This window comes from Bubalus kerabau, chromosome 14 (genome assembly GCF_029407905.1).
Source record: "Bubalus kerabau isolate K-KA32 ecotype Philippines breed swamp buffalo chromosome 14, PCC_UOA_SB_1v2, whole genome shotgun sequence".
NCBI lineage: Eukaryota > Metazoa > Chordata > Mammalia > Artiodactyla > Bovidae > Bubalus > Bubalus kerabau.
This window is the reverse complement of record NC_073637.1, coordinates 33,405,413-33,429,289: the sequence shown is the minus strand read 5'-3', so window position 1 is coordinate 33,429,289 and position 23,877 is coordinate 33,405,413. Positions and strand designations below refer to the sequence as shown.

General features: G+C 39.8%; 1 protein-coding gene across 19 annotated transcripts in view; it reads right to left on the bottom strand.

Annotated features, from left to right (window-relative positions):
• The window catches only part of CSPP1 (centrosome and spindle pole associated protein 1), a 110,113-nt gene that overhangs the window by 3,061 nt on the left and 83,175 nt on the right, over window positions 1-23,877 (bottom strand). For 15 of the 19 annotated variants that reach the window (XM_055546178.1, XM_055546172.1, XM_055546183.1 and 12 more), the window contains 9 exons: window positions 22,995-23,099; window positions 21,239-21,305; window positions 20,494-20,611; window positions 16,249-16,385; window positions 12,663-12,803; window positions 10,503-10,549; window positions 4,776-4,839; window positions 2,604-2,713; window positions 1,091-1,229 (listed from right to left, as the gene is read on the bottom strand). In XM_055546178.1, coding sequence (XP_055402153.1) covers window positions 1,091-1,229; window positions 2,604-2,713; window positions 4,776-4,839; window positions 10,503-10,549; window positions 12,663-12,803; window positions 16,249-16,385; window positions 20,494-20,611; window positions 21,239-21,305; window positions 22,995-23,099 — 928 coding nt within the window. Of the gene's footprint in view, window positions 1-1,090; window positions 1,230-2,603; window positions 2,714-4,775; window positions 4,840-10,502; window positions 10,550-12,662; window positions 12,804-12,990; window positions 13,198-16,248; window positions 16,386-20,493; window positions 20,612-21,238; window positions 21,306-22,994; window positions 23,100-23,877 lie in introns of those variants that run through there. The other 4 variants (XM_055546170.1, XM_055546174.1, XM_055546176.1 and 1 more) reach the window with 3 other exon arrangements.

Below are 23,877 nucleotides of genomic sequence, written 5' to 3'. Positions count from 1 at the left end.
AAATGTCAGACTGGATGAAGGACAAGCTGGAATCAAGATTGCCAGGAGAAACACCACCCTTATGGCAGAAAGCAAAGGGGAACTAAAGAGCCATTTGCTGAAAGTAAGAGAGGAGAGTGAAAAAGCTGGCTTAAAATACAACATTCAAAAAACGAAGATCATGGCATCCAGTCCCATCATTTCATGGCAAATAGATGGCGAAACAATGGAAACAGTGACAGACTCTCTTTTTTTGGGCTCCAAACTCACTGCAGATGGTGACTGCAGCCATGAAATTTAAACATGCTTGCTCCTTGGAAGGAAAGCTATGACCAACCGAGACAGCATATTAAAAAGCAGCAACATTATTTTGCCAACAAAAGACCGTCTAATCAAAGCTATGGTTTTTCCAGTAGTCGTGTATGGATGTGAGAGTTGGACTACAAAGAAAGCTGAGTGCCAAAGAATTGATGCTTTTGAACTGTGGTGTCAGAGAAGACTCTTGAGAGTCCCTTGGACAGCAAGGAGATCTAACCAGTCCATCCTAAAGGAAATCATTCCTGAATATTCATTGGAAGGACTGAAGCTGTACCTCCTGTACTCTGGCCACCTGATGCGAAGAAGCAACTCCTTGGAAAAGACCCTGATGCTGGGAAAGATTGAAGGCAGGAGAAAAATGGGACGACAGAGGATGAGATGGTTGGATGGCATCACTGACTCAATGGACATGAGTTTGAGCAAGCTCTGGGAGTTTGTGATGGACAGGGAAGCCTGGCATGCTGCAGTCCGTAGGGTCGCAAAGAGTCAGACACGACTGAGCAACGGAACAACTTCTTCAGTAGGGAAGCAAGACATCAGTACAAATCAACATTTTCCCTGCTGAAAGCAAAGTCTGGGTATGCTTAACACACAAAAACCTTATCTGTTTAGATTCCACTTGAAAAGGGGTAGTCCCTCTGGTAGAAAGAATCCACTGCAAAATTAATCCTTAGGCTCTACAACTCAAAGGATTTCAGAACTCATTTCCTCTCTCAGCCATCAGTGAAAACTTTATGAAGCAGGTTTGAGTTTTCACCGAATCTGCTGTTGGCTATTATACTTGGCCTTTTACCTGTAGTAATAGGTTTATTCTGAAGTTCATTCAGTCTTCGCATTCGTTCTTCATTTCTCATTCTAAGCTGATCAATATTTATACTGGATACAGATTTTAAAGAGACACCATCTGGTGGCACATCAGGGTGACTGTTATCCTGTAATTAAGAAAACAGAACTTCAGGAATGATCATTAACATAAAATATGTTCACAATAAATCAGTGAATCAAAACATGTTCTTAAGCTTGATAAATGTATAGTGATGAACAAAATTAAATCTGTAGTATTTATATTCTAACTTGTGTTTATCCTCAGATGAAGGTAAAGCATTTGGTGATAACATATAAATGCTACCAGAGTGGATAAAGGTGGGGAATTAGAAAACACAAAAGGAAAAACTGAAACATCAGGGGCTAAGAATCAGTCCAGCTATACTAATCAAGACAGGGTGGTCCTAGCCTAAGGGTAGACATAGATGAATGGAATAGAAATAGAGAGTCCAGAAATAAGCCCTTATACTTAGGGGCAGAAAAACCAATAAAATTCACTAGGATTTTTTTCAACAAATGGTACCAAAATAACAATATCTACATGTAAATAACGAATTTGGACCCTTACGTTTGCAAAAATTAGCTCAAAGTGGATTCACCGACCTAAATTTAAGAGCTAAAACTCTTAGAAGAAAACAAATAACATTCATGATCATGGGTTAGGCAATGGTTTCTTAGATACGACAGCAAAAGCACAAGCAAAAATAAGATTGGTAAGCTCTACCTCTGTCAAGACCAAAAGCTTCTGGGCTTCAATGGACACCATCAAGAAAGTATCTGTTAAGTCACACATCTAATATGGGACTTGTATCCATAATCTATAAAGAGCTTAGAACTCAACAATGAAAAGATGACCCAATTAGAAAAAGGGCCAAGGATTTGAATAGACCTATCTCCAGAGAAGATCTCCAAATAGCTATGAAGCACAAGAAAGGATGCTCAGTATCATTTTGTCAGAAAAATACAAAATCAAATCCACAACGAGATAATACTTTACACTCACTAACAAATGTTGGCCAGGGTGTACAGAAACTGGAACCTTCACAGACTGTGGGTGGGAATGTAAAGTGGAGCAGGCACTTTGGAAAACAGTCTGGTAGTTCCTCAAGATGTTACAGGAAAAGAAAACATAACATCTATATGCTAATGTTAAAAGCTGCTGTATTGATAACAGAAAAAGTGGAACAACCCAAACGTCTATCAAACAATTGGAAAAAAAAATAACGTGGAATATCCTTACAATGAAATATCACTTGGCAATAACAAGGAATCAATGATATGTTATGACTCAGAGGACCTTTGTGTCCTAGTAACCTGCTCACAGTCGTCCAGCATTTGGTGGCAGAGCCTCTCTGTTCAGACCCATGTCCAGCTGAATCGAGAGCATGTTCTCTTTCTTTACTGGACCACACCAGTTTAGCCAATCAGCCCAGACCTCTCCTTCCTAAACTTGAAAAAACAAAAGGACATTTCATACATACAAAGTCCAATCCTTTCAGTTTGTTCCTTCTGCGCTCTCTGGCGGAGGGCAGCGGAGACAGCAGCAGGAAGCCCCCATCCTCAATGGCCGAGTACGTCTCGCCATGCGCACCTAGAGAACACGGGGAGAAGCTGTGAACGTCCACCTTTCACATCTCCGTTCAGAGCTAATCCAAGACTGTCTTTTAATAGTTTTATTAAGATATTATTTACATATGATAAAATCTGCCCACAATAAACATACAGTGATTTTTAAAGAACTGCACGAAAACTATACTCTAGAACATTTTGATCACAAAATCACTCTTCCCCACTTCACCTGCCAAGCCCATGTGAACACTGATCTGCCTTCAGTTTGGAGATGTACTGTTCCTAAGATTCCATATGGAATTGTACAATGTAATATTTTGTGGGGGCTTATTTATTTTTTGCAGAATATCAAAAATACTAAGCTGAAGACATCATGATACTTCGTCCCTAAATGCTTTAGCAGAGGCCATCTAAGAACAAGGGCCACAGACTGTACAGCCACAGTCTCAGTACCACATTCAGGAAATGTAACATTGATAAAATACTATCATTTAATATATAATTGATATTCAAATTCCTGAAATTTAATGCATAGTTTTTCTTTAAAGCAGCAATAACTGTATTCTATTGAATGAGATGTGGGATTTTCTAAAACTCCAAAAATATAGTTTTCTGACTTCTTTATTATACCCCACCAGTAACTCACTTGCTCTTTTTTTAAAAGCTTTGTTTACAAGTTTTTGTAAAACTGAGTGAAAGGCACGGAGAATTCCTACTAAACCCCCTGCCACCACATATTCAGAGCTTACCCATGTATCAGCAGCCCCCACAAAATGGCACATTTGTTAAAACCAATGAACCTACACTGACACATCATTTTTGCTGAAAGTCCATAATTAGGGTTCATTCCTGGGGTTGTACATCCCCTGGCTTTTAACATATCCACCATTCCAGTATCAGGAGAGCTCCACCCTTCATTCCTCCCCCTGCTGTAACCTTGTGGCAACCACTGATTTTTTAACTGCCTCCATAGTTTTACCTTTTCCAGAAAGTCATAGTTAGAACCATACAATATGTAGATTATTCAGATTGACTCCTTTCCCTTACAAACATTCAAGGTTCCTCCATTTCTCTTCCTGGCTTTGTAGTTCAATGCTTTTTAGCACCAAATAATACTGCACTGTCCGGATCTATCACTGTATATCCATTCATCTACTCAGAGACAACTTGGTTGCTTCCACATCTTAGCAATTATGGATAAACTGCTAAAAACATCTGTGTGCAGGTTTCTGTGTGAACATAAGTCTCAACTCCTTTGGGTAAATACCAAGGAGTGTGAATGCTGGATCATATGGTAAGGGTATGTTTACTTCTGTAAGAAACCACCAAACTGTCTTCCAAAGTGATGGTACTGATTTCCATTCCCACCAGCAATGAGTTAGCGTTCCTATGGCTCCATATTCTGCCAGCCTTTGGCAGTGTCCGTGTTCCAAATCTGGGTCATTCTATAGCTATGTGGTGGTGTCTCGTGTTGATCTGAGTTTCCCTGATGACACATGATCTGTGTTTCCCTAATGACAATGATGGACATGGGGCACCTTTTCATACACTTACTTGCCATCCTATCTGTGGTGAAGTGTCTGGATCTTTTGCCCATCTTTTAACAGGGCCATTGTCTTAACTGTTTTAAGAGTTCCTGGTGTACTTGGGATAGGAGTCCTTTATTAGACGTGTCTTCTGCAAATATTTCCTCCCTGTCTCTGGCTTGTCTTATTTTCTTACCATTTGCAGAGCACTGAAGTTTAATTTTAATGAGGTCCAAACAAAGAGTGGGCTTCCCTCATAGCTCAGTTGTCAAGAGTCTGCCTGCAGTGCAGGAGACCCAGATTCGATTCCTGGGTCAGGAACATCCCCTGGAGAAGGAAATGGCAACCCACTCCAGTATTCTTGCCTGGAGAATCCCACGGACAGAGGAGCCTGGCGGGCTACAATTCACGGGGTCCCAAGAGTCGGACATGATTGAGCGATTAAGCACAGCACAAACAAAGAATAAAGTACTGATTTTTTAGGTATGGAGAAAAACACTTGAATATAAATAATGCTAAATATTTAAACAAATAGATTGGTAAAATAAACATACTCACCAATAAAAGCACTATCAGATTCTAATAATGAGTTTTTCAAGAAATCATCAGTGTCCTCTCTGGGCTAAAAGAAACATCATATATTAATGACTATTTTTATTAGTCCTGTGTTGAAAAACAACAAATCTGTACAAAGAGGTACAAGTCTCCACACTCCCCAAAACTAGCAAAAGTGCGTGGGGAGAAGCAGGACTGGCTGGTTCCCTCTTTCACCACATTCCAATGCTAGAAACCACAGGAAAAGACCTTTTAAGAGTTATATTACCGCTGATAAAAATATAATAGAGTGTGAAGCAATGAACCAAATTAAACATCTAAAGTCTTTACATCATTGTCAAGATTTATTCATTCTCTCAATAAATCTGCTGAGTGCACTTAGTATTTCCTGCACGTGAGGAACTGGAAATAGAAAGAGGAGTAGGAGTTTATGCTATGGAGTGGGTCACGCTCCCATGGGGAGAGGCATGCCCTCAGATAACAACAGCCCTGTGGGATGGCATGTGCCACAAAGACAGCAAAGATAGACAGGGATATAAGAGTAGGGAAGGTAATGCTAGGGTCGGGCTTGTAATGAGCTCTCAAATTAGAGGTAAACCCTAGATGTAAATTTCCTACAACAGAGAATGTCCTCTTACACACTGGAAGAAATCTAAAGTCACCCCACACCCCTCCCTGCACTTCCCTACCAGATTTCTAGGGTGTGCTAGAACACTCCAGTGAAAAGCTGTCCACTATCCTCTAAGGAAGTGCACGCAATGAGACATAGTATTGGTTACCAGAAAGTTCTTATCTTTCACTGAGGTCTTCCATATACTGAACTGAATTCTTCTACATTTAAACCTAAGGATTCTACTTCTGCCTTCAAGAACAACAGTAATGGTGATAATAGCTTCTCAAATTACCAAATGGTCTGAACCAGCAGCTCTCCTTAACGTTGTGCATACTGTCCAGCCTCTCTTCTGTTTCACAGTCCCTCCCACACTGGAAAGAGTGACCACCTCAGCCCAACCTTCTCCACGACAATCTTCCCCAGTCTCACCTTGAGTTTCCATATAATCCAGTCTCTAGAAAGGTGAGCCCCAAATCTATTAGCTTTTCTTTTGTAATGGCCATGTTAAACGGTTGGTTCATGCTCAGTTTCTATGCAGCAAAACATGGTATTATTAATCAGCATTTTAACTAAAATCCCAGTGGTTACATTTCAGTGCCTTTTCACTGAGAGATGTGGTTGCCATATACAGAGAAACCTACAGCGTGTTCAGAAAAGATGTCCATACATCTCAGGTAACGTGGGACAGGGAAGGGCTCTGGAGTTCAGCCTGCGTCCAGACATGGACTTTACTGCTCACTGGCTGTGTGATCGTGGCCTGAGTCTCCTCTTAAGTAAAATGGGGGTAGGCAGACCTTGTTTTGAACTTCAGAGCAAATACACACCAAGTACCTCGCAGGTAGTATGGGTACAACTTGCTGCTGTGAGGCTGTTACCACCACTATCAGTTCAAAACCAGCACCAACTGGTAACACTGAGCAAATAGCAGCCTCAGTTCAGTTCAGTTGCTCAGTGTCCGACTCTTTGAGACCCCCTGAATCACAGCACGCCAGGCCTCCCTGTCCATCACCAACTCCTGGAGTTCACTCAGACTCACGTCCATCAAGTCAGTGATGCCATCCAGCCATCTCATCCTCTGTCGTCCCCTTCTCCTCCTGCCCCCAATCCCTCCCAGCATCAGAGTCTTTTCCAATGAGTCAACCCTTCACATGAGGTGGCCAAAGTACTGGAGTTTCAGCTTTAGCATCATTCCTTCCAAAGAAATCCCAGGGCTGATCTTCAGAATGGACTGTTTGGATCTCCCTGCAGTCCAAGGGAATCTCAAGAGTCTTCTCCAACACCACAGTTCAAAAGCATCAATTCTTCGGCGCTCGGCCTTCTTCACAGTCCAACTCTCACATCCATACATGACCACAGGAAAAACCATAGCCTTGACTAGACAAAACTTTGTTGGCAAAGTAATGTCTCTGCTTTTGAATATGCTATCTAGATTGGTCATAACTTTCCTTCCAAGGAGTAAGTGTCTTTTAATTTCATGGCTGCAGTCACCATCCGCAGTGATTTTGGAGCCCAGAAAAATAAAGTCTGACACTGTTTCCACTGTTTCCCCATCTATTTCCCATGAAGTGGTGGGACCGGATGCCACGATCTTCATTTTCTGAATGTTGAGCTTTAAGCCAACTTTTTCACTCTCCACTTTCACTTTCACCAAGAGGCTTTTGAGTTCCTCTTCACCTTCTGCCATAAGGGTGGTGTCATCTGCATATCTGAGGTTACTGATATTTCTCCCGGCAATCTTGATTCCAGTTTGTGTTTCTTCCAGTCCAGCGTTTCTCATGATGTATTCTGCATATAAGTTAAATAAGCAGGGTGACAATATACAGCCTTGATGAACTCCTTTTCCTATTTGGAACCAGTCTGTTGTTCCATGCCCAGTTCTAACTTGCTTCCTGACCTGCATACAGATTTCTCAAGAGACAAGTCAGGTGGTCCCTGGTATTCCCATCTCTTTCAGAATTTTCCATAGTTTATTGTGATCCACACAGTCAAAGGCTTTGGCATAGTCAATTAAGCAGAAATAGATGTTTTTCTGGAACTCTCTTGCTTTTTCCATGATCCAGCGGATGTTGGCAATTTGACCTCTGGTTCCTCTGCCTTTTCTAAAACCAGCTTGAACATCAGGAAGTTCATGGTTCACATATTGCTGAAGCCTGGCTTGAAGAATTTTAAGCATTACTTTATTAGCATGTGAGACGAGTGCAATTGTGCAGTAGTTTGAGCATTTTTTGGCATTGCCTTTCTTTGGGATTGCAATGAAAACTGACCTTTTCCAGTCCTGTGGCCACTGCTGAGTTTCCCAAATTTGCTGGCATATTGAGTGCAGCACTTTCACAGCATCATCTTTCAGGATTTGATATAGCTCAATTGGAATTCCATCACCTCCACTAGCTTTGTTTGTAGTGATGCTTTCTAAGGCCCACTTGACTTCACATTCCAGGATGTCTGGCTCTAGGTCAGTGATCACACCATCGTGATTATCTGGGTCGTGAAGATCTTTTTTGTACAGTTCTTCTGTGTATTCTTGCCATCTCTTCTTAATATCTTCTGCTTCTGTTAGGTCCATACCATTTCTGTCCTTTATCAAGCCCATCTTTGCATGAAATGTTCCCTTGGTATCTCTAATTTTCTTGAAGAAATCTCTAGTCTTTCCCATTCTGTTGTTTTCCTCTATTTCTTTGCATTGATCGCTGAGGAAGGCTTTCTTATCTCTTCTTGCTATTCTTTGGAACTCTGCATGCAGATGCTTATACCTTTCCTTTTCTCCTTTGCCTTTTCCTTCTCTTCTTTTCACAGCTATTTGTAGGGCCTCTCCAGACAGCCATTTTGCTTTTTTGCATTTCTTTTCCATGGGGATGGTCTTGATCCCTGTCTCCTGTACAATGTCATGAACTTCATTCCATAGTTCATCAGGCAGGCACTCTATCTATCAGATCTAGCCCTTAAATCTATTTCTCACTTCCACTGTATAATCATAAGGGATTTGATTTAGGTCATACCTGAATGGTCTAGGGGTTTCCCCTACTTTCTTCAATTTAAGTCTGAATTTGGTAATAAGGAGTTCATGATCTGAGCCACAGTCAGCTGCCGGTCTTGTTTTTGCTGACTGTATAGAGCTTCTCCATCTTTGGCTGCAAAGAATATAATCAATCTGATTTCGGTGTTGACCATCTGGTGATGTCCATGTGTAGAGTCTTCTCTTGTGTTGTTGGAAGAGGGTGTTTGTTATGACCAGTGCATTTTCTTGGCAAAACTCTATTAGTCTTTGCCCTGCTTCATTCCATATTCCAAGGCCAAATTTGCCTGTTACTCCAGGTGCTTCTTGACTTCCTACTTTTGCATTCCAGTCCCCTATAATGAAAAGGACATCTTTTTTGGGTGTTAGTTCTAAAAGGTCTTGTAGGTCTTCATAGAACCGTTCAACTTCAGCTTCTTCAGTGTTACTGGTCGGGGCATAGACTTGGATTACTGTGATATTGAATGGTTTGCCTTGGAAATGAACAGAGATCATTCTGTCGTTTTTGAGATTGCATCCAAGTACTGCATTTCGGACTCTTTTGTTGACCATGATGGCTACTCCACTTCTTCTGAGGGATTCTTGCCCGCAGTAGTAGATATAATGGTCATCTGAGTTAAATTCACCCATTCCAGTCCATTTTAGTTCACTGATTCCTAGAATGTCGACATTCACTCTTGCCATCTCTTGTTTGACCACTTCCAATTTGCCTTGATTCATGGACCTGACGTTCCAGGTTCCTATGCAATATTGCTCTTTACAGCATCGGACCTTGCTTCTATCACCAGTCACATCCACAGCTGGGTATTGTTTTTGCTTTGGCTCCATCCCTTCTTTCTTTCTGGAGTTATTTCTCCACTGATATCCAGTAGCATACTGGGCACCTACTGACCTGGGGAGTTCCTCTTTCAGTATCCTATCATTTTGCCTTTTCATACTGTTCAGCCTGTTTCATACTGTTTCATACTGTTCAGCCTAGCTGAGCCTTATTTTTAAAATCTGAAAATGGAGATAATATTACCTGTATTATTAGTTTGGGGAAGATTAAATTTATTTCCAACCTCAATCTTTCCCCAAACTTTTCCTCTTAGCCATCTATTTGCCACCTCCCAACTGTCTGTCTAGCGGGCATCTTAGACCTACCAACTAAATATTTTATAATTTCTCCTTGTTTCTTGGCTTCCCTTGTGGCTCATCTGGTAAAGAATCTGTCTGCAATGCAGGAGACCTGGGTTCAATCCCTGGCTTGGGAATATCCCCTGGAGAAAGAAAAAGCTACTCACTCCAGTATTCTGACCTGGAGAATTCCATGGACAGTACAGTTCACGGGGTTGCAAAGAGTCGGACACAACTGAGTGAAAGTAATCCCTCAGAGGGCAAAGATTTTTGTTCACTCCTGTGCCCACAGGCACATACAATATTATCTGGTCTACAGTAAGTATTTCACAAATATCTGCTGAACTAAAATGGCTGGTCCCCTCCCTCTTCAGTCTTCGCACAGATGTCCCTTTCTCAGGATAAGTTATGCCCTTTACAGGTCTCACCACTGCATGAATTACAGACTCGTACTCCCACCACTACTGACTGCACTACTGAAAACTGATCGCATTCATTATGGGACAGGCCCGCACAAGGGTTTTTAATGTTTTATCTCATTTAATCCTCACAATAGCCTTTGAGCAATTTTTTTATCCAGTTAATAATAAACATTTATAGGCCTATCCTTATGTGCTTGCAGATATTGATTTTAATCTTATAGCCACCCTCAGAGATAAGTACTATCATCCCATTTTACAGACTAGGAAACGGAGGCAAAAAAAGATTAAATAAAACATTAAGTACCTTGCCTAAAGTCACACAGCTAACAACATACTAACTTGAACAGCCTAGCCCTAGAGTCCTATTCCTGGTCAGTCCTATTCATTACACTATGCTTTCTCTACATATTAGACTTTAGCTACCCATAACACTGATGGGACAAGATTTAAATTCTTTCTTAACTCAGTATTTCTGAAGAATTCAAAATTGGAATACTCCCTTACCATGTTCCTAAAATCTTCTATCACTCAAAAACTAGCTTGAAAAACTATAACTGTTTTCTTACCATTCTGTGGTCTCGAACTTTAGTGCTTGGGACAGCATCCAAGTCAACTGTAGTCAATGAAGGGTAAAAATGAGATAAAAGGTTAGAAAATACTTTACAAATAAATTTTAGAGCATCTTTTGTAATTAATTCCTTACTGGAAATTACTTTTCAATGATCACATTTCAGAATATTTTAAAGATACTACTTGTTTATCAATAAATATAACCCAGCATCCAATTCATTCCAGCTGCATAAAATTCTTCTATTCACATTTAATAAATAAAAAAAGTAAAATCACTGTGAATTTAAAACTGATGCCTATAGAAACATAATCATCTCTTCTCATATTTCTGCAATCTGTGTAGAAAATTGTTGAGAAGAGTTAAACAACTCCCTTATGTGGAATTGAAGGAAATGAATTCAACTCCAAGCACCTGGTTTCAGGGGTGAAGAATTTTCAATCAGCTATCCCAAAGGCCTCTCTGATATGACCAGGGTTCGATGTGTTCCTCTGAATAGCGCATTTTAGCCTTTTAGCTATTGCCTTTGGGAATAAATACAGTACTGTTGGTAGCCTGTATTCCTTTATAGCTATGTTTTTGATTGTTGTGAGTTAAATCATATTCTTATGAATTCAGTCATCACAGTGTTTGGTAGAAACTGGGGTGGTTGCCATAGAGGGTGTATACCCTCAGTGCCAAAATGGACCTATATCCACATAGGCTGAGATTAGCCTATAAGCAGTCCCCGAGTTGCCAATATCACACCAGATCAGGTCATCAGCTAGGTCACCTAAAGGAAAGGTCCACCAAAATGGGTGTAACGACTGAAGACTGCAATTGCTTCTCTCCTGATGATATGCCTACTATTTATCACAGACTTTGGGTTACTCTTTTATCAGAGGGTGATCAATAAGACCACTGTTAAAAATTCTGTACAGATGGAGGGAGGACGTGCCCTATCCCCTCCACTGAAGTCTTGCCCTGTGATCTGGGCCTGACGTGGTACACAACTTACTCCTGTGATCCTCTCACGTGGTCAAAACAGGCTCCTCAGATTCTGCTGGTCAGACAAGCCTGCTAAGTAGGGTTTTTAATTTTCCTAAAAATAACTGGTAGGACTGTCTCCTTCTATTCTTGTTGCTTAACTGTTGTATTTTTTATGACTCATTTTCCATGGCTGCACTCAATGGCCTGAAGGCAGGCAAAACTGGTAAGATATTGCGAGGGTCATGCAGGACCCATTGATGTTCTGAGGCCACTAGCTCCACTCCACCCCTGGGTGCCCACCCCACCTCCAGTTACACACTCCCAAGGGACCCTAGATTTCTCCTTTGCAACATTCATCACACTTACACTTACTTAGCATCTAACTCTTCCAATAGAGTATAAATTCCTTGAGAGCAGCAGCGTATTTCATTCATCCCCATATTCCCTGGATATGGGCAGTACCCACACTCATAGTAGGCACTCAGTAAGTTATCTGCTGATTAGCTAATTACAGAGAGATATGCTTATAGCCCCAGAGAAGGCAATGGCACCCCACTCCAGTACTCTTGCCTGGAAAATCCCATGGACAGAGGAGCCTGGTAGGCTGCTGTCTATGGGGTCGCATAGAGTCGGACACGACTGAGCGACTTCACTTTCACTTTTCACTTTCATGCATTGGAGAAGGAAATGGCAACCCACTCCAGTGTTCTTGCCTGGAGAATCCCAGGGATGGGGGAGCCTGGTGGGCTGCCGTCTATGGGGTCGCACAGAGTCCGACACAACTGAAGTGACTCAGCAGCAGCATACTTATAGCCCAGTATGGAACTTATTCATAAAGATTTTATGCTCTATCAAAACCCACACACACACGGTAGAAATGTCCCCCAGGACACTGGTGTGTATGCCAGGCATTCTTTCCCCTGGTTTAGATGTCTCCTGGCCTCGTCAAGGAACTCAACCCTTCTGGCTACAGTGAATGGATGGACTCCTCTCATGCATGGACAGCCAATCAAAGCCCTCTCTGGAACTTACTCTTTCCTGGGACTACAGACCAAAGGGGCATGTGAGCATGGGGCTGCCAGTAGAGGCAGCTTGCCTTGGACTGAAATCAATATTAGAGATGGAGGAAGAAAGCCGACAGAAAAACAACCCACTGAAACGATCTGAAATAGCAATGATTATTTTTTGCCTTTAGCACCTTCCTGCATTTTTAGTTTATTCAGTCTCTTCTGCTGCTCTCTTAGCAAGGCTTGCTGTTCTATCTCCAAGGTGTCATTATCTCTTGGATCATCTGGGTACATAGATTTCGGATCACCTCGCGTTTCTGAATCTGGTACAAAAATAAGTTATATAACCAAGTTAAATCTTGTTTCCAAATGAGATTTTATAAAACTTCACTATAGATAACATATGAATAACCTAAATTCAAAATCAAGAAACAATATAAATAATGAGACATCAGCAAAGTCAAAGCACATCATACAACTAATGAACATGAAATTAATATTCTTTAAATAAATACGTTTTCACAAACTCAACATTATAAGGGAGCCCCAGAACAAGCAGCACCTTACTGCCACATACTCCATCCCAACTCCCCACTTCCCCAAGACGCTACCCAGAGCCTGCAACCATGTGCAGGAGCATCCAAGCCGTCAGTCAGTCAGATGGCTGTGACTCTGGCAGCTACCAGACACTGAATCACAGCTGAGCCCTCAAATGTACTGGAAAAACGAAAACATAATGTTATTGGCCAATTAATATTTGTAAATATCATGCCAAAAAAACACACAATTTTACAGGCTCCAGCCAGCCTGGAGCTTTAAGAGGGACGTCATTTCTGGAGGAAATGACAGTCTAAGAATTCACCTATGGCACAAGTTCAAGAATATCACTGATCAGAATGAAAATGTTAAACCTTAATTTTTAAATCTTGAGAATAAAGATATAATTCACACATTTAAAAAGTCTTTTGACCCATAGTAGAATCAAGCAGAATCCTGTGCCCCAACCTCCATCCCCTTGTTTATAGAAAGGCTGAAATCTCCCAGGCCTCCATGAGTCACCAAAAAGTAGGTTCAAGCAGCTAATGATTAGGACAACAAAGTTCCAGATTTGTGTCTGCTGCAATTCCTGAGTTGTTCTACAGATACTTTTAATTCTTACCAGAGGGAAAGTGCATGATGACTGTTCTGCAACCATGACATAAACTGCTCCATCTTGAGCAGTACTGAATTTATGGCTAGGACAATTCCAAGAACTGGCCTCAAGAGAATGGGATTAACGCTTTTGCTCATATTAATCGATATCTTTGTGGGCATCAAAATAGTTGTAGCTTGTTCTGCCCATATATGTAAATGGGCAACTACGACTGCCAGCAGAGAGATGCTACAGAGCATGTCAACATCTCTAATACAGCATCCTGTGTCAGCATGAAGTTACAGAAAAGGGACCTTCACATGTGATCCCACAGAAACAGAAAGATGTTCTGACAAGTGGGGGTTTGTAAGCAGCTTTTGGCAGGAAAGAATTCTCTGCAGGTGGTCCCTTTGTCTTGTCACTAACCTTAAACCAGGCACCCCAAGCTCTACTTACCTCAAGCCCTAGCACACCTTTCAAATCTTTTGATCACACAATACCCTGCTAATTTGTTGACTCTTTCCATATGTAGAAATGAGGAACAGGTGATTAATAGATGACCATATCTCTTCCCTAGCTTCCCCTTCAGTAACCTCGTAAACAAACCGTGTGAATCAGAGAGCATCTAAAAAAAGATGAGGAGGAGTCCACAAGCCTGCACCGATTGGGGGAGGGCGAAGACTCTGACCCCTATCTCACTGATTAACTGAGATTACTTCCCTTCTTCCACTTAAGAACTTTCATGGTCCATCAGAATCTTTGGAGATGGTTTTGAGGGGGACAATGAGTCTACCATCTCCCTAGATTGTCAGCATTCTGATTGAAAACAACTTTCCTTCCTACCAACTTTTACAAGCATTGACTTTTTTAAGCAACAAGCAGCCAGCCAGACCTTATTCCATAACAACAGTGGAAAATGGGAACATGCTGAATATCTAAGAGTAGAAAATGACTAACAGCAAAGTTAACAGAAGAGGCTCTGGACACATGGTCTTGGCTTCACCTGACTTCCCCACTTCCAGACTGTTTCCTCTCCGTAAAAACAAGAGACATTAACAACTAAGTCATCTGACGAATGAGGACTAGTTGTGATAACAGGGAGATGAATTCCCCAATTTTATGGTTTAAACCTTTTTGTTTTGAAGACCTACCTTCTAAAAAGTTAAGGACCCCCAAAGAGCTTTTATTCACCACTGTCCCACACATAACATTAGAAATTAAAACTAAGAAACTTTTAAAACATGAAAATACAAAAACACATTTTATCAGCTTCAGAGCAATGAAGTTATCACATGCCATATAACTTCTCAAAGAATAAAAATTGAAAGGACAAATAATGTCTTAGTTTATAATAAAAATAGTTTTGACCTCAAAAAGTCCCCTGACCAAATTCTAAGACCTACTGGATTAATAGAACGCCTGGCATATAATAAGCAATCAATAAATGATAGCATAAAAACTATGATATATGTAATTGATGACATGTATATCTAAGTGGAAAATAAAACTGAATAACATAATTACATCTAGCTTTTATCTTTTTCATTTTAATTAAGCTCAGAAAGACTAGTAAATATACCAAATATCAACTGTTCTTATATTTAGGTGATTTGAGTAAAGAGATGTTTCCTTCTCTTTCTAAATTTTCAAAACTTCTAAAATAGATACTACTTTTAAAATGAGAAACAGAAGTAAACTCATCTGGTATAGGTTATATGACCACCATCCAACAGCCTGCCTCCTCTGCTCCCAAGGCTGCTCTGAGAGTGCTTCTGAATAAAAATCACATATAACACATTCTGGTTCCCCTACACATTTTCAGTCTCCCAGGCCTTTGTTACCCTGGCAAGCCAACTTCCCTAATTAGCTTTCTCTCCTCCTCCTTACTCCCTTCCTTCAACAATCCTTCATTTCCTCCGCTGCTCAGGCACTCTGCTCTCTTCAGCGGTTATTCCCTCCCTCCTCTATACTATAAGCCTCTTAATTCTCTAACAGCTTTCACATCAGCATCCTAACAAGTTCCTCCAGTTCCAGACCCTGTGATCCCCCCTTCCTAGCCATGCTTCTTCCAAGGGTTCTTATGCTTATTGCCTCCAACACCATGCTTCCTAATTATTCAATCCTCATTCCAAAGGTGATTGGCTTCTGACCCAATAATTCCGCCAAAAAAGGTCTATTTGAGGTCACCGCTGACCTCTGATGTGACCGACACCTTCCAATATTCACTTTACACAACCCTCCTCCCTGGCAGACTCTGTTCCCTCAGTTTCAGAACTGACATTCTCCTGCTTTTCCTCCAATCACTGACTTTTTCTTCATCTCTTTCCCAAGCTCATCTTGCTGTCCATCCTCCACTAAATGCCAGGTGCCACTCTTCACACTATGTCACTGATCTAATCCACTCCTGTGGCTTTAAGAGCTGTATGCCCTGCAAAAGAAAATAGCTACACCAAAGCTCTATCCCCACCAGACTGGTAAACTGAAGAACTAGAGTAATACAGAAGTTTTATTCATTATCACTTAAAATAGATACCATAAATGAAACTTTACTTGAGAAAAAGGATACAAATGTCTTTAAAGACCCTTGAATATGGGTAGAACACTCGGCTCTACTTTTAAAATAGCAGCATTCTTACCTCTATCTTTCAGCTCCTTAAAGTCATGAATATTCTGAGAAGAAGCAGAGTCTAAGCTCTTAGGTGACGGTCTTCTGACGGGAGCTTGTAACCGATGTCTGGCCATATCAAATACATCCATGGAACTTTCTCTTTTCCTATAGATAATAACACATTATGATAAAGGCGTTTTTATAAGAAGAAAATCTGAGTTGACATTTAACTCCCTATACAAGAAATCTGGCATCTTTCACTACAGTATATTATAAAAATTGATTCTAATAGCTGTTATTTCAATTCCCTGTATTAAAATAGGTAATTTACAAGGTCACTGTAATCTTTCAAAATGCTCGGAAGCAAAGTATCTTATTGGAAGAATAGAACGAATTAGCTTTACCTTAAAAATGTTCATGTAGTAGAAACAGTAGTCTTTGGTTAAAGAAATCAAGATTCAAAGACCAGCTCTGCTACTTACTATACGTTTGACTGCATCATCTGTGCCTAATATGAGGAACTCAATAATATTATGAATTAATTAATAAGAGATTCTTTTTGTGAAACTATTTATAAAACTAGAATAAAGAACCAACACTAAGATGTCTCTGATCACAATACACAGTGAAAACTACACCAAAGTAAAATATATTTAACCAATTCTTGCTAAATGATGGCAATTCTAACATATATTATCTAACTTAAGTTAGCATACAGAATTTACAAGGTACTTTCCAATAAATATATCTATTTATTCTTCACTAGAATCTCATGGGGTAGAAATTATTATGCAAGATTTGCAAGTGAGAAAACGGAAATGCTGCCTGGTTTCTCTTTCTTATAATGTTTTGCCAAAAAAGAGCACATATAGTCTTCAGTTTATGAATGAAAAGAAATAAAATGTCAATAATCCATTACATTTAATTGAATATGCATGTCTGGAATATGGAAAGTTGCAACAGTTAAGGCATTTATAACATCTTGAAAGTAAATATAGAAAACCAATACTGACCTATTACTTCAAAGTAGTTGACCGACTACAGAAGAATTCTTTGTTGAAAATTACCACCTTGGGTTAACATTCCATTACCTAGCCAGTCTATATCTTGACATTTCCTCACCTTGTTTACTTAGCCAGAACACGCCTAGAGAATGCTAACAAAAATCTAAGTGAAGCATAATTATGCAGGTTAACATGCTACATTAAAATCCTACCATATCCTGGACTACAGTCATAAATATCAGTATAATTGAATGCATATACAAATTGATAATATGCAAACTGATAGACACAACAATAACAGATGTTTATGACTTAGTATATATACATGTGTATATTATCTAGCTATGTCCACCAAGAGCCTGGTTTATAGACACAGTTCTCCAAGAGGAACCAGGACTCCTTAGAGAAATGGCTGATTCCAAGGCAGAGGCAAGGAATACACAAGAGGATCCTGGAGCCTCCTGCAGCAACAGAGTAAAAAAGTGCTCAAAAAACACCAGCTTCCACCTTCCATGGAATTTTCCAGGCAAGAGTACTGGAGTGGGTTGCCATTTCCTTCTCCAGGAGATCTTCCCGACCCAGGAATTGAACCCGGGTCTCCCGCAGTGTAGACACTGTAGGCAGACGCTTTACCGTCTGAGCCATGAGGGAAGTAAGCAATGCCACAAATAACACTGGATGATAACAAAAAAGTACAAAATAAATGTACATGAAACAACAGTGATATAAGTAAATGGTTGGATAACTAAACAAAGAGAGGAGAAGGGACATTCTTTCTTATAGAAGAATTCTAACAGAAGAATTCTAAATATACATAGATAACACCCTCTCCAGGAGATAAAGCTTATTCCCAGAGTGTGCTAAACTTAGTGGTTCCATCATATGCACATCTTGTACCCCCTGATACAATGTGATGAGAAGGCTACCCTGTGTTATTCTTTCCAAAACCCCTTAACCCTGGCCTAATCATGAGAAAACATCAGACAAATGTAGACTGGGGGACATTTTATAGGACAGCCAGCCAATATCTCCCTAGGCTGTCACAGTCATAAAAATACAAGGAAAGATTGAAAAACTGTCCTGGATCAGAGAAGACTAGGAGACATGACAACTAAATGCAGTGTGGTGCCCTTTACTGACTAAATCCTGGAACAGAAAGAAGATACTGATAGAAGAACTGGAGAAATCCATAAAGTCTGGGATTTAGATTGTGGTTAATATTCCAATGTCAGCTTCTTAGTTGTGACAAACATCCTGTGAATGTAAGATGTTAACAATAGGGAGAACTGGGTGAGGGGTCTATAGAAACTATGTTTGCAACTTTCCTGTGATCTAAAATTATGCCAAAATAAACTTTTTTTTTTTTTTAGATAAACACTCTTCAAAGAAAATGTGGTAGTTACCCACTTGCATTGATTTTACAAGCTACTAAAAGACTGCAACCTACAGTTTGAAGAATATTGCTTTAGAAAACTTATGAGGCCTTTTGGCAAAAATGATCAGAAGTGTTTGATAGTCTGTAAGCTATTTTGCTGGAACATAAATATTTCAGGAAACAATACACTGTTGAAGGAAAATATTTTTAAAACAGTTTTAAAAAGTAACTGTCTTTGGTTATTCCATCTCTGAAGTTTTCTCCTATTATTATTTTCCCTTCAAGGACCAAGCTTCTATGCCTGACGTTTTAAGACCAAAAAGGGGAGGTAAGGAGATTGTTTATTAATTGTCTAGTCTATGTATGGATATGAGAATTGGACTATAAAGAAAGCTGAGTGCCAAAGAGTTGATGCTTTTGAACTGTGATGTTGGAGAAGACTCTTGAGAGTCCCTTGGCCTGCAAGGAGATCCAACCAGTCCATCCTAAAGGAGATCAGTCCTGGGTGTTCATTGGAAGGACTGATGTTGAAGCTGAAACTCCAATACTTTGGCCACCTGATAAAAAGAGCTAACTCATTGGAAAAGACCCTGATGCTGGGAAAGGTTGAGGGCAGGAGGAGAAAGGAACGACAGAGGATGAGATGGTTGGATGGCATCACCGACTCAATGGACATGGGTTTGGGTGGACTCCGGCAGTTGGTGATGGACAGGGAGGCCTGGTGTGCTGCGGTTCATGAGGTCGCAAAGAGTCGGACACGACTGAGCTAATGAACTGAACTGAACTGAGTCTATGTCTTCTTCAACTATCACTTTCCTATCTTGGAATTCCTTATCACCTAGATTAGCTTATGAAGCAACTTCTGAATCCATCTGAGTCCTAAATTAGTCAATTATTTTTCATGCAGTGATTTCTCTGTAGTTAAGACAATCTGTCCTGAAGACAGAGCTTGAAGAATGGCCTGTTCCCACTACTGATTTGTCACTGTCTAATCCTATTAAAAATGTCATGGTTAGGGATAAGACTCTTGGTTTGCCTTAAGAAAGTCCTACTTCTTTCTTTTTTTCTTTCTTCCTCCTATCAATACTACCACTGTCATCACCACTGCCATAAACACATTACTGGCAGTACAGAGGGACAATTAAAACGCTCAACTTAAATATTTTACATTTGGTTAAATCAATATTCATTAAATATCCCATATTTTTACAGTGAATAGATTTCACAACTGTAATGAAACATTTTATGAAGGCAACTTTATCTACATAAAATTCAAGAATGTGAATTAAATAGCATATTAGCTAAAAGAAAGAGCTCTTGTGCCAAAAAAGAAAAGAAAGAAAATATACCATATACTACAAACACAAAGAGACTAAAGATATCACACATTATTTTGTATTAGTTGTACTGAGTCCCTCCCTTGCTTGTTGCTTGTGAAATGTGCTTAGTCATGTCTGACTCTTTGTGACCCCACAGACCACAGCCTGACAGGCTCCTCTGTGCATGGGTTTCCCAGGCAAGAATACTGGAGTGGGTTGCCATTTCCTCCTCCAGGGGATCTTCCTGACCCAAGGATCAAACCCATGTCTCCTGCGTCTCCTGTATCGGCAGGCCAATTCTTTACCACTAGAACCACCTAGTGAGTCCCTCCACTAGACTATAATTATTTAGCTTATTTCTTCTGGGGGGATGGGGGTGGAGAGCTATTTTCAATCATTACAATTTCACCAATAATCCATTAAACACCTTTTTCAAGCTTGCAAAAGTTTAATAGATGTGGGTTTATGATAATTAATCCTGTTCCAAAACTGTAAAATTGCTGGACAGATTCTGATTCCTGATTCTGACAGAAAAGAATACAAGAACAGACAAAACTATGGAATTCAGAACTTGCCTTATATGAACGTCGTCGTCACTATCAATGTGTAGTAACCGCCCCTGCAGACGTCGCTCTTCACTACGAAGCTGTTTTCTCATTTCTGATAATCCCATAATTACATTTTTTTTCTCCTCTGAAAATTCCCATCAATAAGTGAAAAATAAGAGAGGTACATGAATAAAAGGTTAAACACTAAACATAACCTGACTTATAAAGCTAAAATGCTCAGTTATATTTTTATGGAAAGTTATTTTTAAGGCTGTATATATAGATGTATTGTATGGACATTATTAAGCATTAATAATAACATTAACCCATAAACACACTTCTGACAATACAAGAATTTCAAACATTTAGAAACATTCCTGAGGGGAGGGAGAGACTGCCTTCCCCTATTAAGGGGCAGCAAAATGGGAGTTCCTTTGTGATGATACACAAAGGAAGGATGTGTATGATACACAAGGTTACAATTCTGTAACCTTGATTGTGTGGTAGTTACACAATTTACACATGATAAAAATGCACAGAACTACACACACAAACACATAAATTAGTGTAAGTGAAACCAGACGCAGGTCCGTAGAGCATGCCAATGTCAATTTCCTGGTTGTGATACTGCACCACTGAGGGAAGCTACGGGGAGGATGCACAGCACCTCTCTGTACTATTTTGCAATATTCTGTGATTCTTATTTTTCAGAACAATAAAAAGTTAGAAAAAAGGAAACAGTCTAGATTACAGGTTTAATAGTCAGCTCTACCTTCTGCACGAAGCTGGTTTTTCCTGGCAGGTACCGGAGGAGATTGTGCCATGGACATGGAACTGTCCTGTTTAACAATCACGACAAAGATAAAGTCAGTATATGTCTTCCCTACTCAGAAGCTTTAAAAGAGGAACTAAAAAAATAAAACAAAAAACATAAGAGGAACCAGATTCCCAACCAATCTATCTATAAACTTACCTACATCTGTTTTTTCTTCCCACTGCAATGGGAGCGGCCTTGCCCCAGCCAAAGACAGTACACTCACCTGTGCTCTGTATCTGACAGGGGACCCCCACCTCCTCCATCCCTGACTCTTCTTTCTCTACCACCTTTCTATCAGGCTGTGCTTAAAAAACTAACCTCACCCTTCATCACTCACTATCTATCATCCATTCTCTCCTTCCTTCACAGCCATTCTTTAAAAAAAAAAAAAAAAAAAGTATGTGCAGTAGTATGGCACCTGCTTCCTTATTCCCATTCACTCCTCACCTCGCAGCTACTGCCTTTGCAGCTCCTACCAAGTGATCACTCAGCAATGCATTCTATGGGCATTTTAAGCCCTTGTTTTACTTGGCTAGTAGCAACTACTATCATTGACACTTTATTTCCTTGCTATAAGTGGTGATAATTCTCTACTGTTAGATCCTCAGCCCTCTACTTCCCCTGAACACACACGAGACAATCGTACTACTTAGGCAGTAATGTTAGTAGTTTACAAACTACAAATCCGGTGCAGAGCTCTTTCCTTGGCCACGACCTGTATTTTCAACTGCCTACCCTATAAAGTTGTCATTGACTCCGACCCACCACACAGAGTCAGTATACCACTATCTGTGTTTCACAAACATCTTGAAGTTGTCACCCTTTCTCAGTTCTTAATGTCACTGCCACTGTTTAGGTCCTCAAAATCACATCTGAACTTCTGCAAAAGCATCTTAACTTTACAGTTTTGCTCCACCTCCATGATGCATCTCCATACCACTGCCTGAGAGAACATTATGCAAGACAACCACGGCCGTGTCATTTTCCTACTTAAAACATTACATGAACACCATACATGACCACAGACCTACTAAATCAGAACCACAGAGGGTGGGGTTGAGGAAGACATTCTAATACATTCCTTTGTCTATTCTAGTAATTGGCCTCTTTGATATCCTATAGAATGAAGTCAAGCCCCTCAGCACTCCATACAACACCCTGCATGTGTTCTAACCTTCACCTCCCCTACGTCATGGTCAGGCATTATCAGGCCAGACCAAATCATGTATTCTCCATGCTGCCACGTGGCTTACAGTTCCCTCCAAGATTCTGCATGTGCTGGAAGCTGCTCTTCCTCATCCTCTTTTTGGCAAATTCCTACTCACTCTTCAAGAGTCAACTCAAGGATCAACCCTTTCTGGAACATTTTCCTGGCTGTCTTTTAATTGTAATTCAGTCTAAAGTACAAGGGACTTTATTAGTGTAACTACAACTAGCTAGTAGATATATCATCAAAGAAAAAGCCTTCCTGAGGGACCTGAACAAGAGCCACATGCTAAATTATGAGCTGTCAAAAGAATTTAAACTTTGGGGCACCAAAGTTTAATCATTTATAAGTATTACCATTTACAACTGAAGAAACAGACAAATTAATGTAAACATTACCTATGTTTCAGATCTGAAAAAAGTAATCTAGCTAATTAGGATGAATAAGAAAATCGCATTCAATCCCCTTAATCTTAGATGAACAATCAAAAGAAAAAACATATACCTGAGTAAAGGAAGTTATAATGCTGTCAACTGAAGGAGGTCTTTGGAGTCTGCTTGCAATCTTATTCTGAAGAGCAGGAACCACAGGAGAAGGCTGTCTCAAGTGCTAATGTGGGGAGAGGGACGGGAAATATATATATATATATGCATATACACACATACTCCCCAACATATGTCTATGTGTGTATACACATACCCCAACATGTTTGTGTGTGCATACACACACATATACATGTATACATGTATACGTACACATATGCAAACACACACAACCCTAATAGTTAACAAGACCACCAAAGAGGTTGCTTTAATTTAATAAAATATTTACCAAAAAATCTATAAAAATATTAGATCATTATGTTGTGCACTCAAAACCAATATATTAATATTGTAAATCAACTACCTTCCATTAAAAAACATATCTACCCAAGAAGTCAGAAATTAAACTAGGTAAGATCAAATATATTGGTTAGGATAAACAAATGGATTTACATATCCTTATTAAAGAATATGACTATCAGATTAGGATTAAAAAATTCAACAAACTGAAGTAAAGCATTAGCATACCAGATATTGGGAAAGTAGCAAAAACAAAAAATATAGCCAAAGTAAAAAACTGTCTTAATAATAAAAAGATATAGGATAAAACAAAAAAGAAACAAAAACCCTTTCTGAGAAAATCATATAAATCAGCTCAAATCAGTCTCTAAAATCTAGATTCCCTTGTCACCAGGAACATCAAGGGTCTGAGCAGAGCTCTGCATCTCCATGAGAGAAGAAAACAGGGTTTCAGATCATTGTGTAATAAAGCTAACAGCTCCCAACTTCATATTAAAATCAAAATGCTGGAAACACAAATACTCCCAACAAAACGCAATAATGAT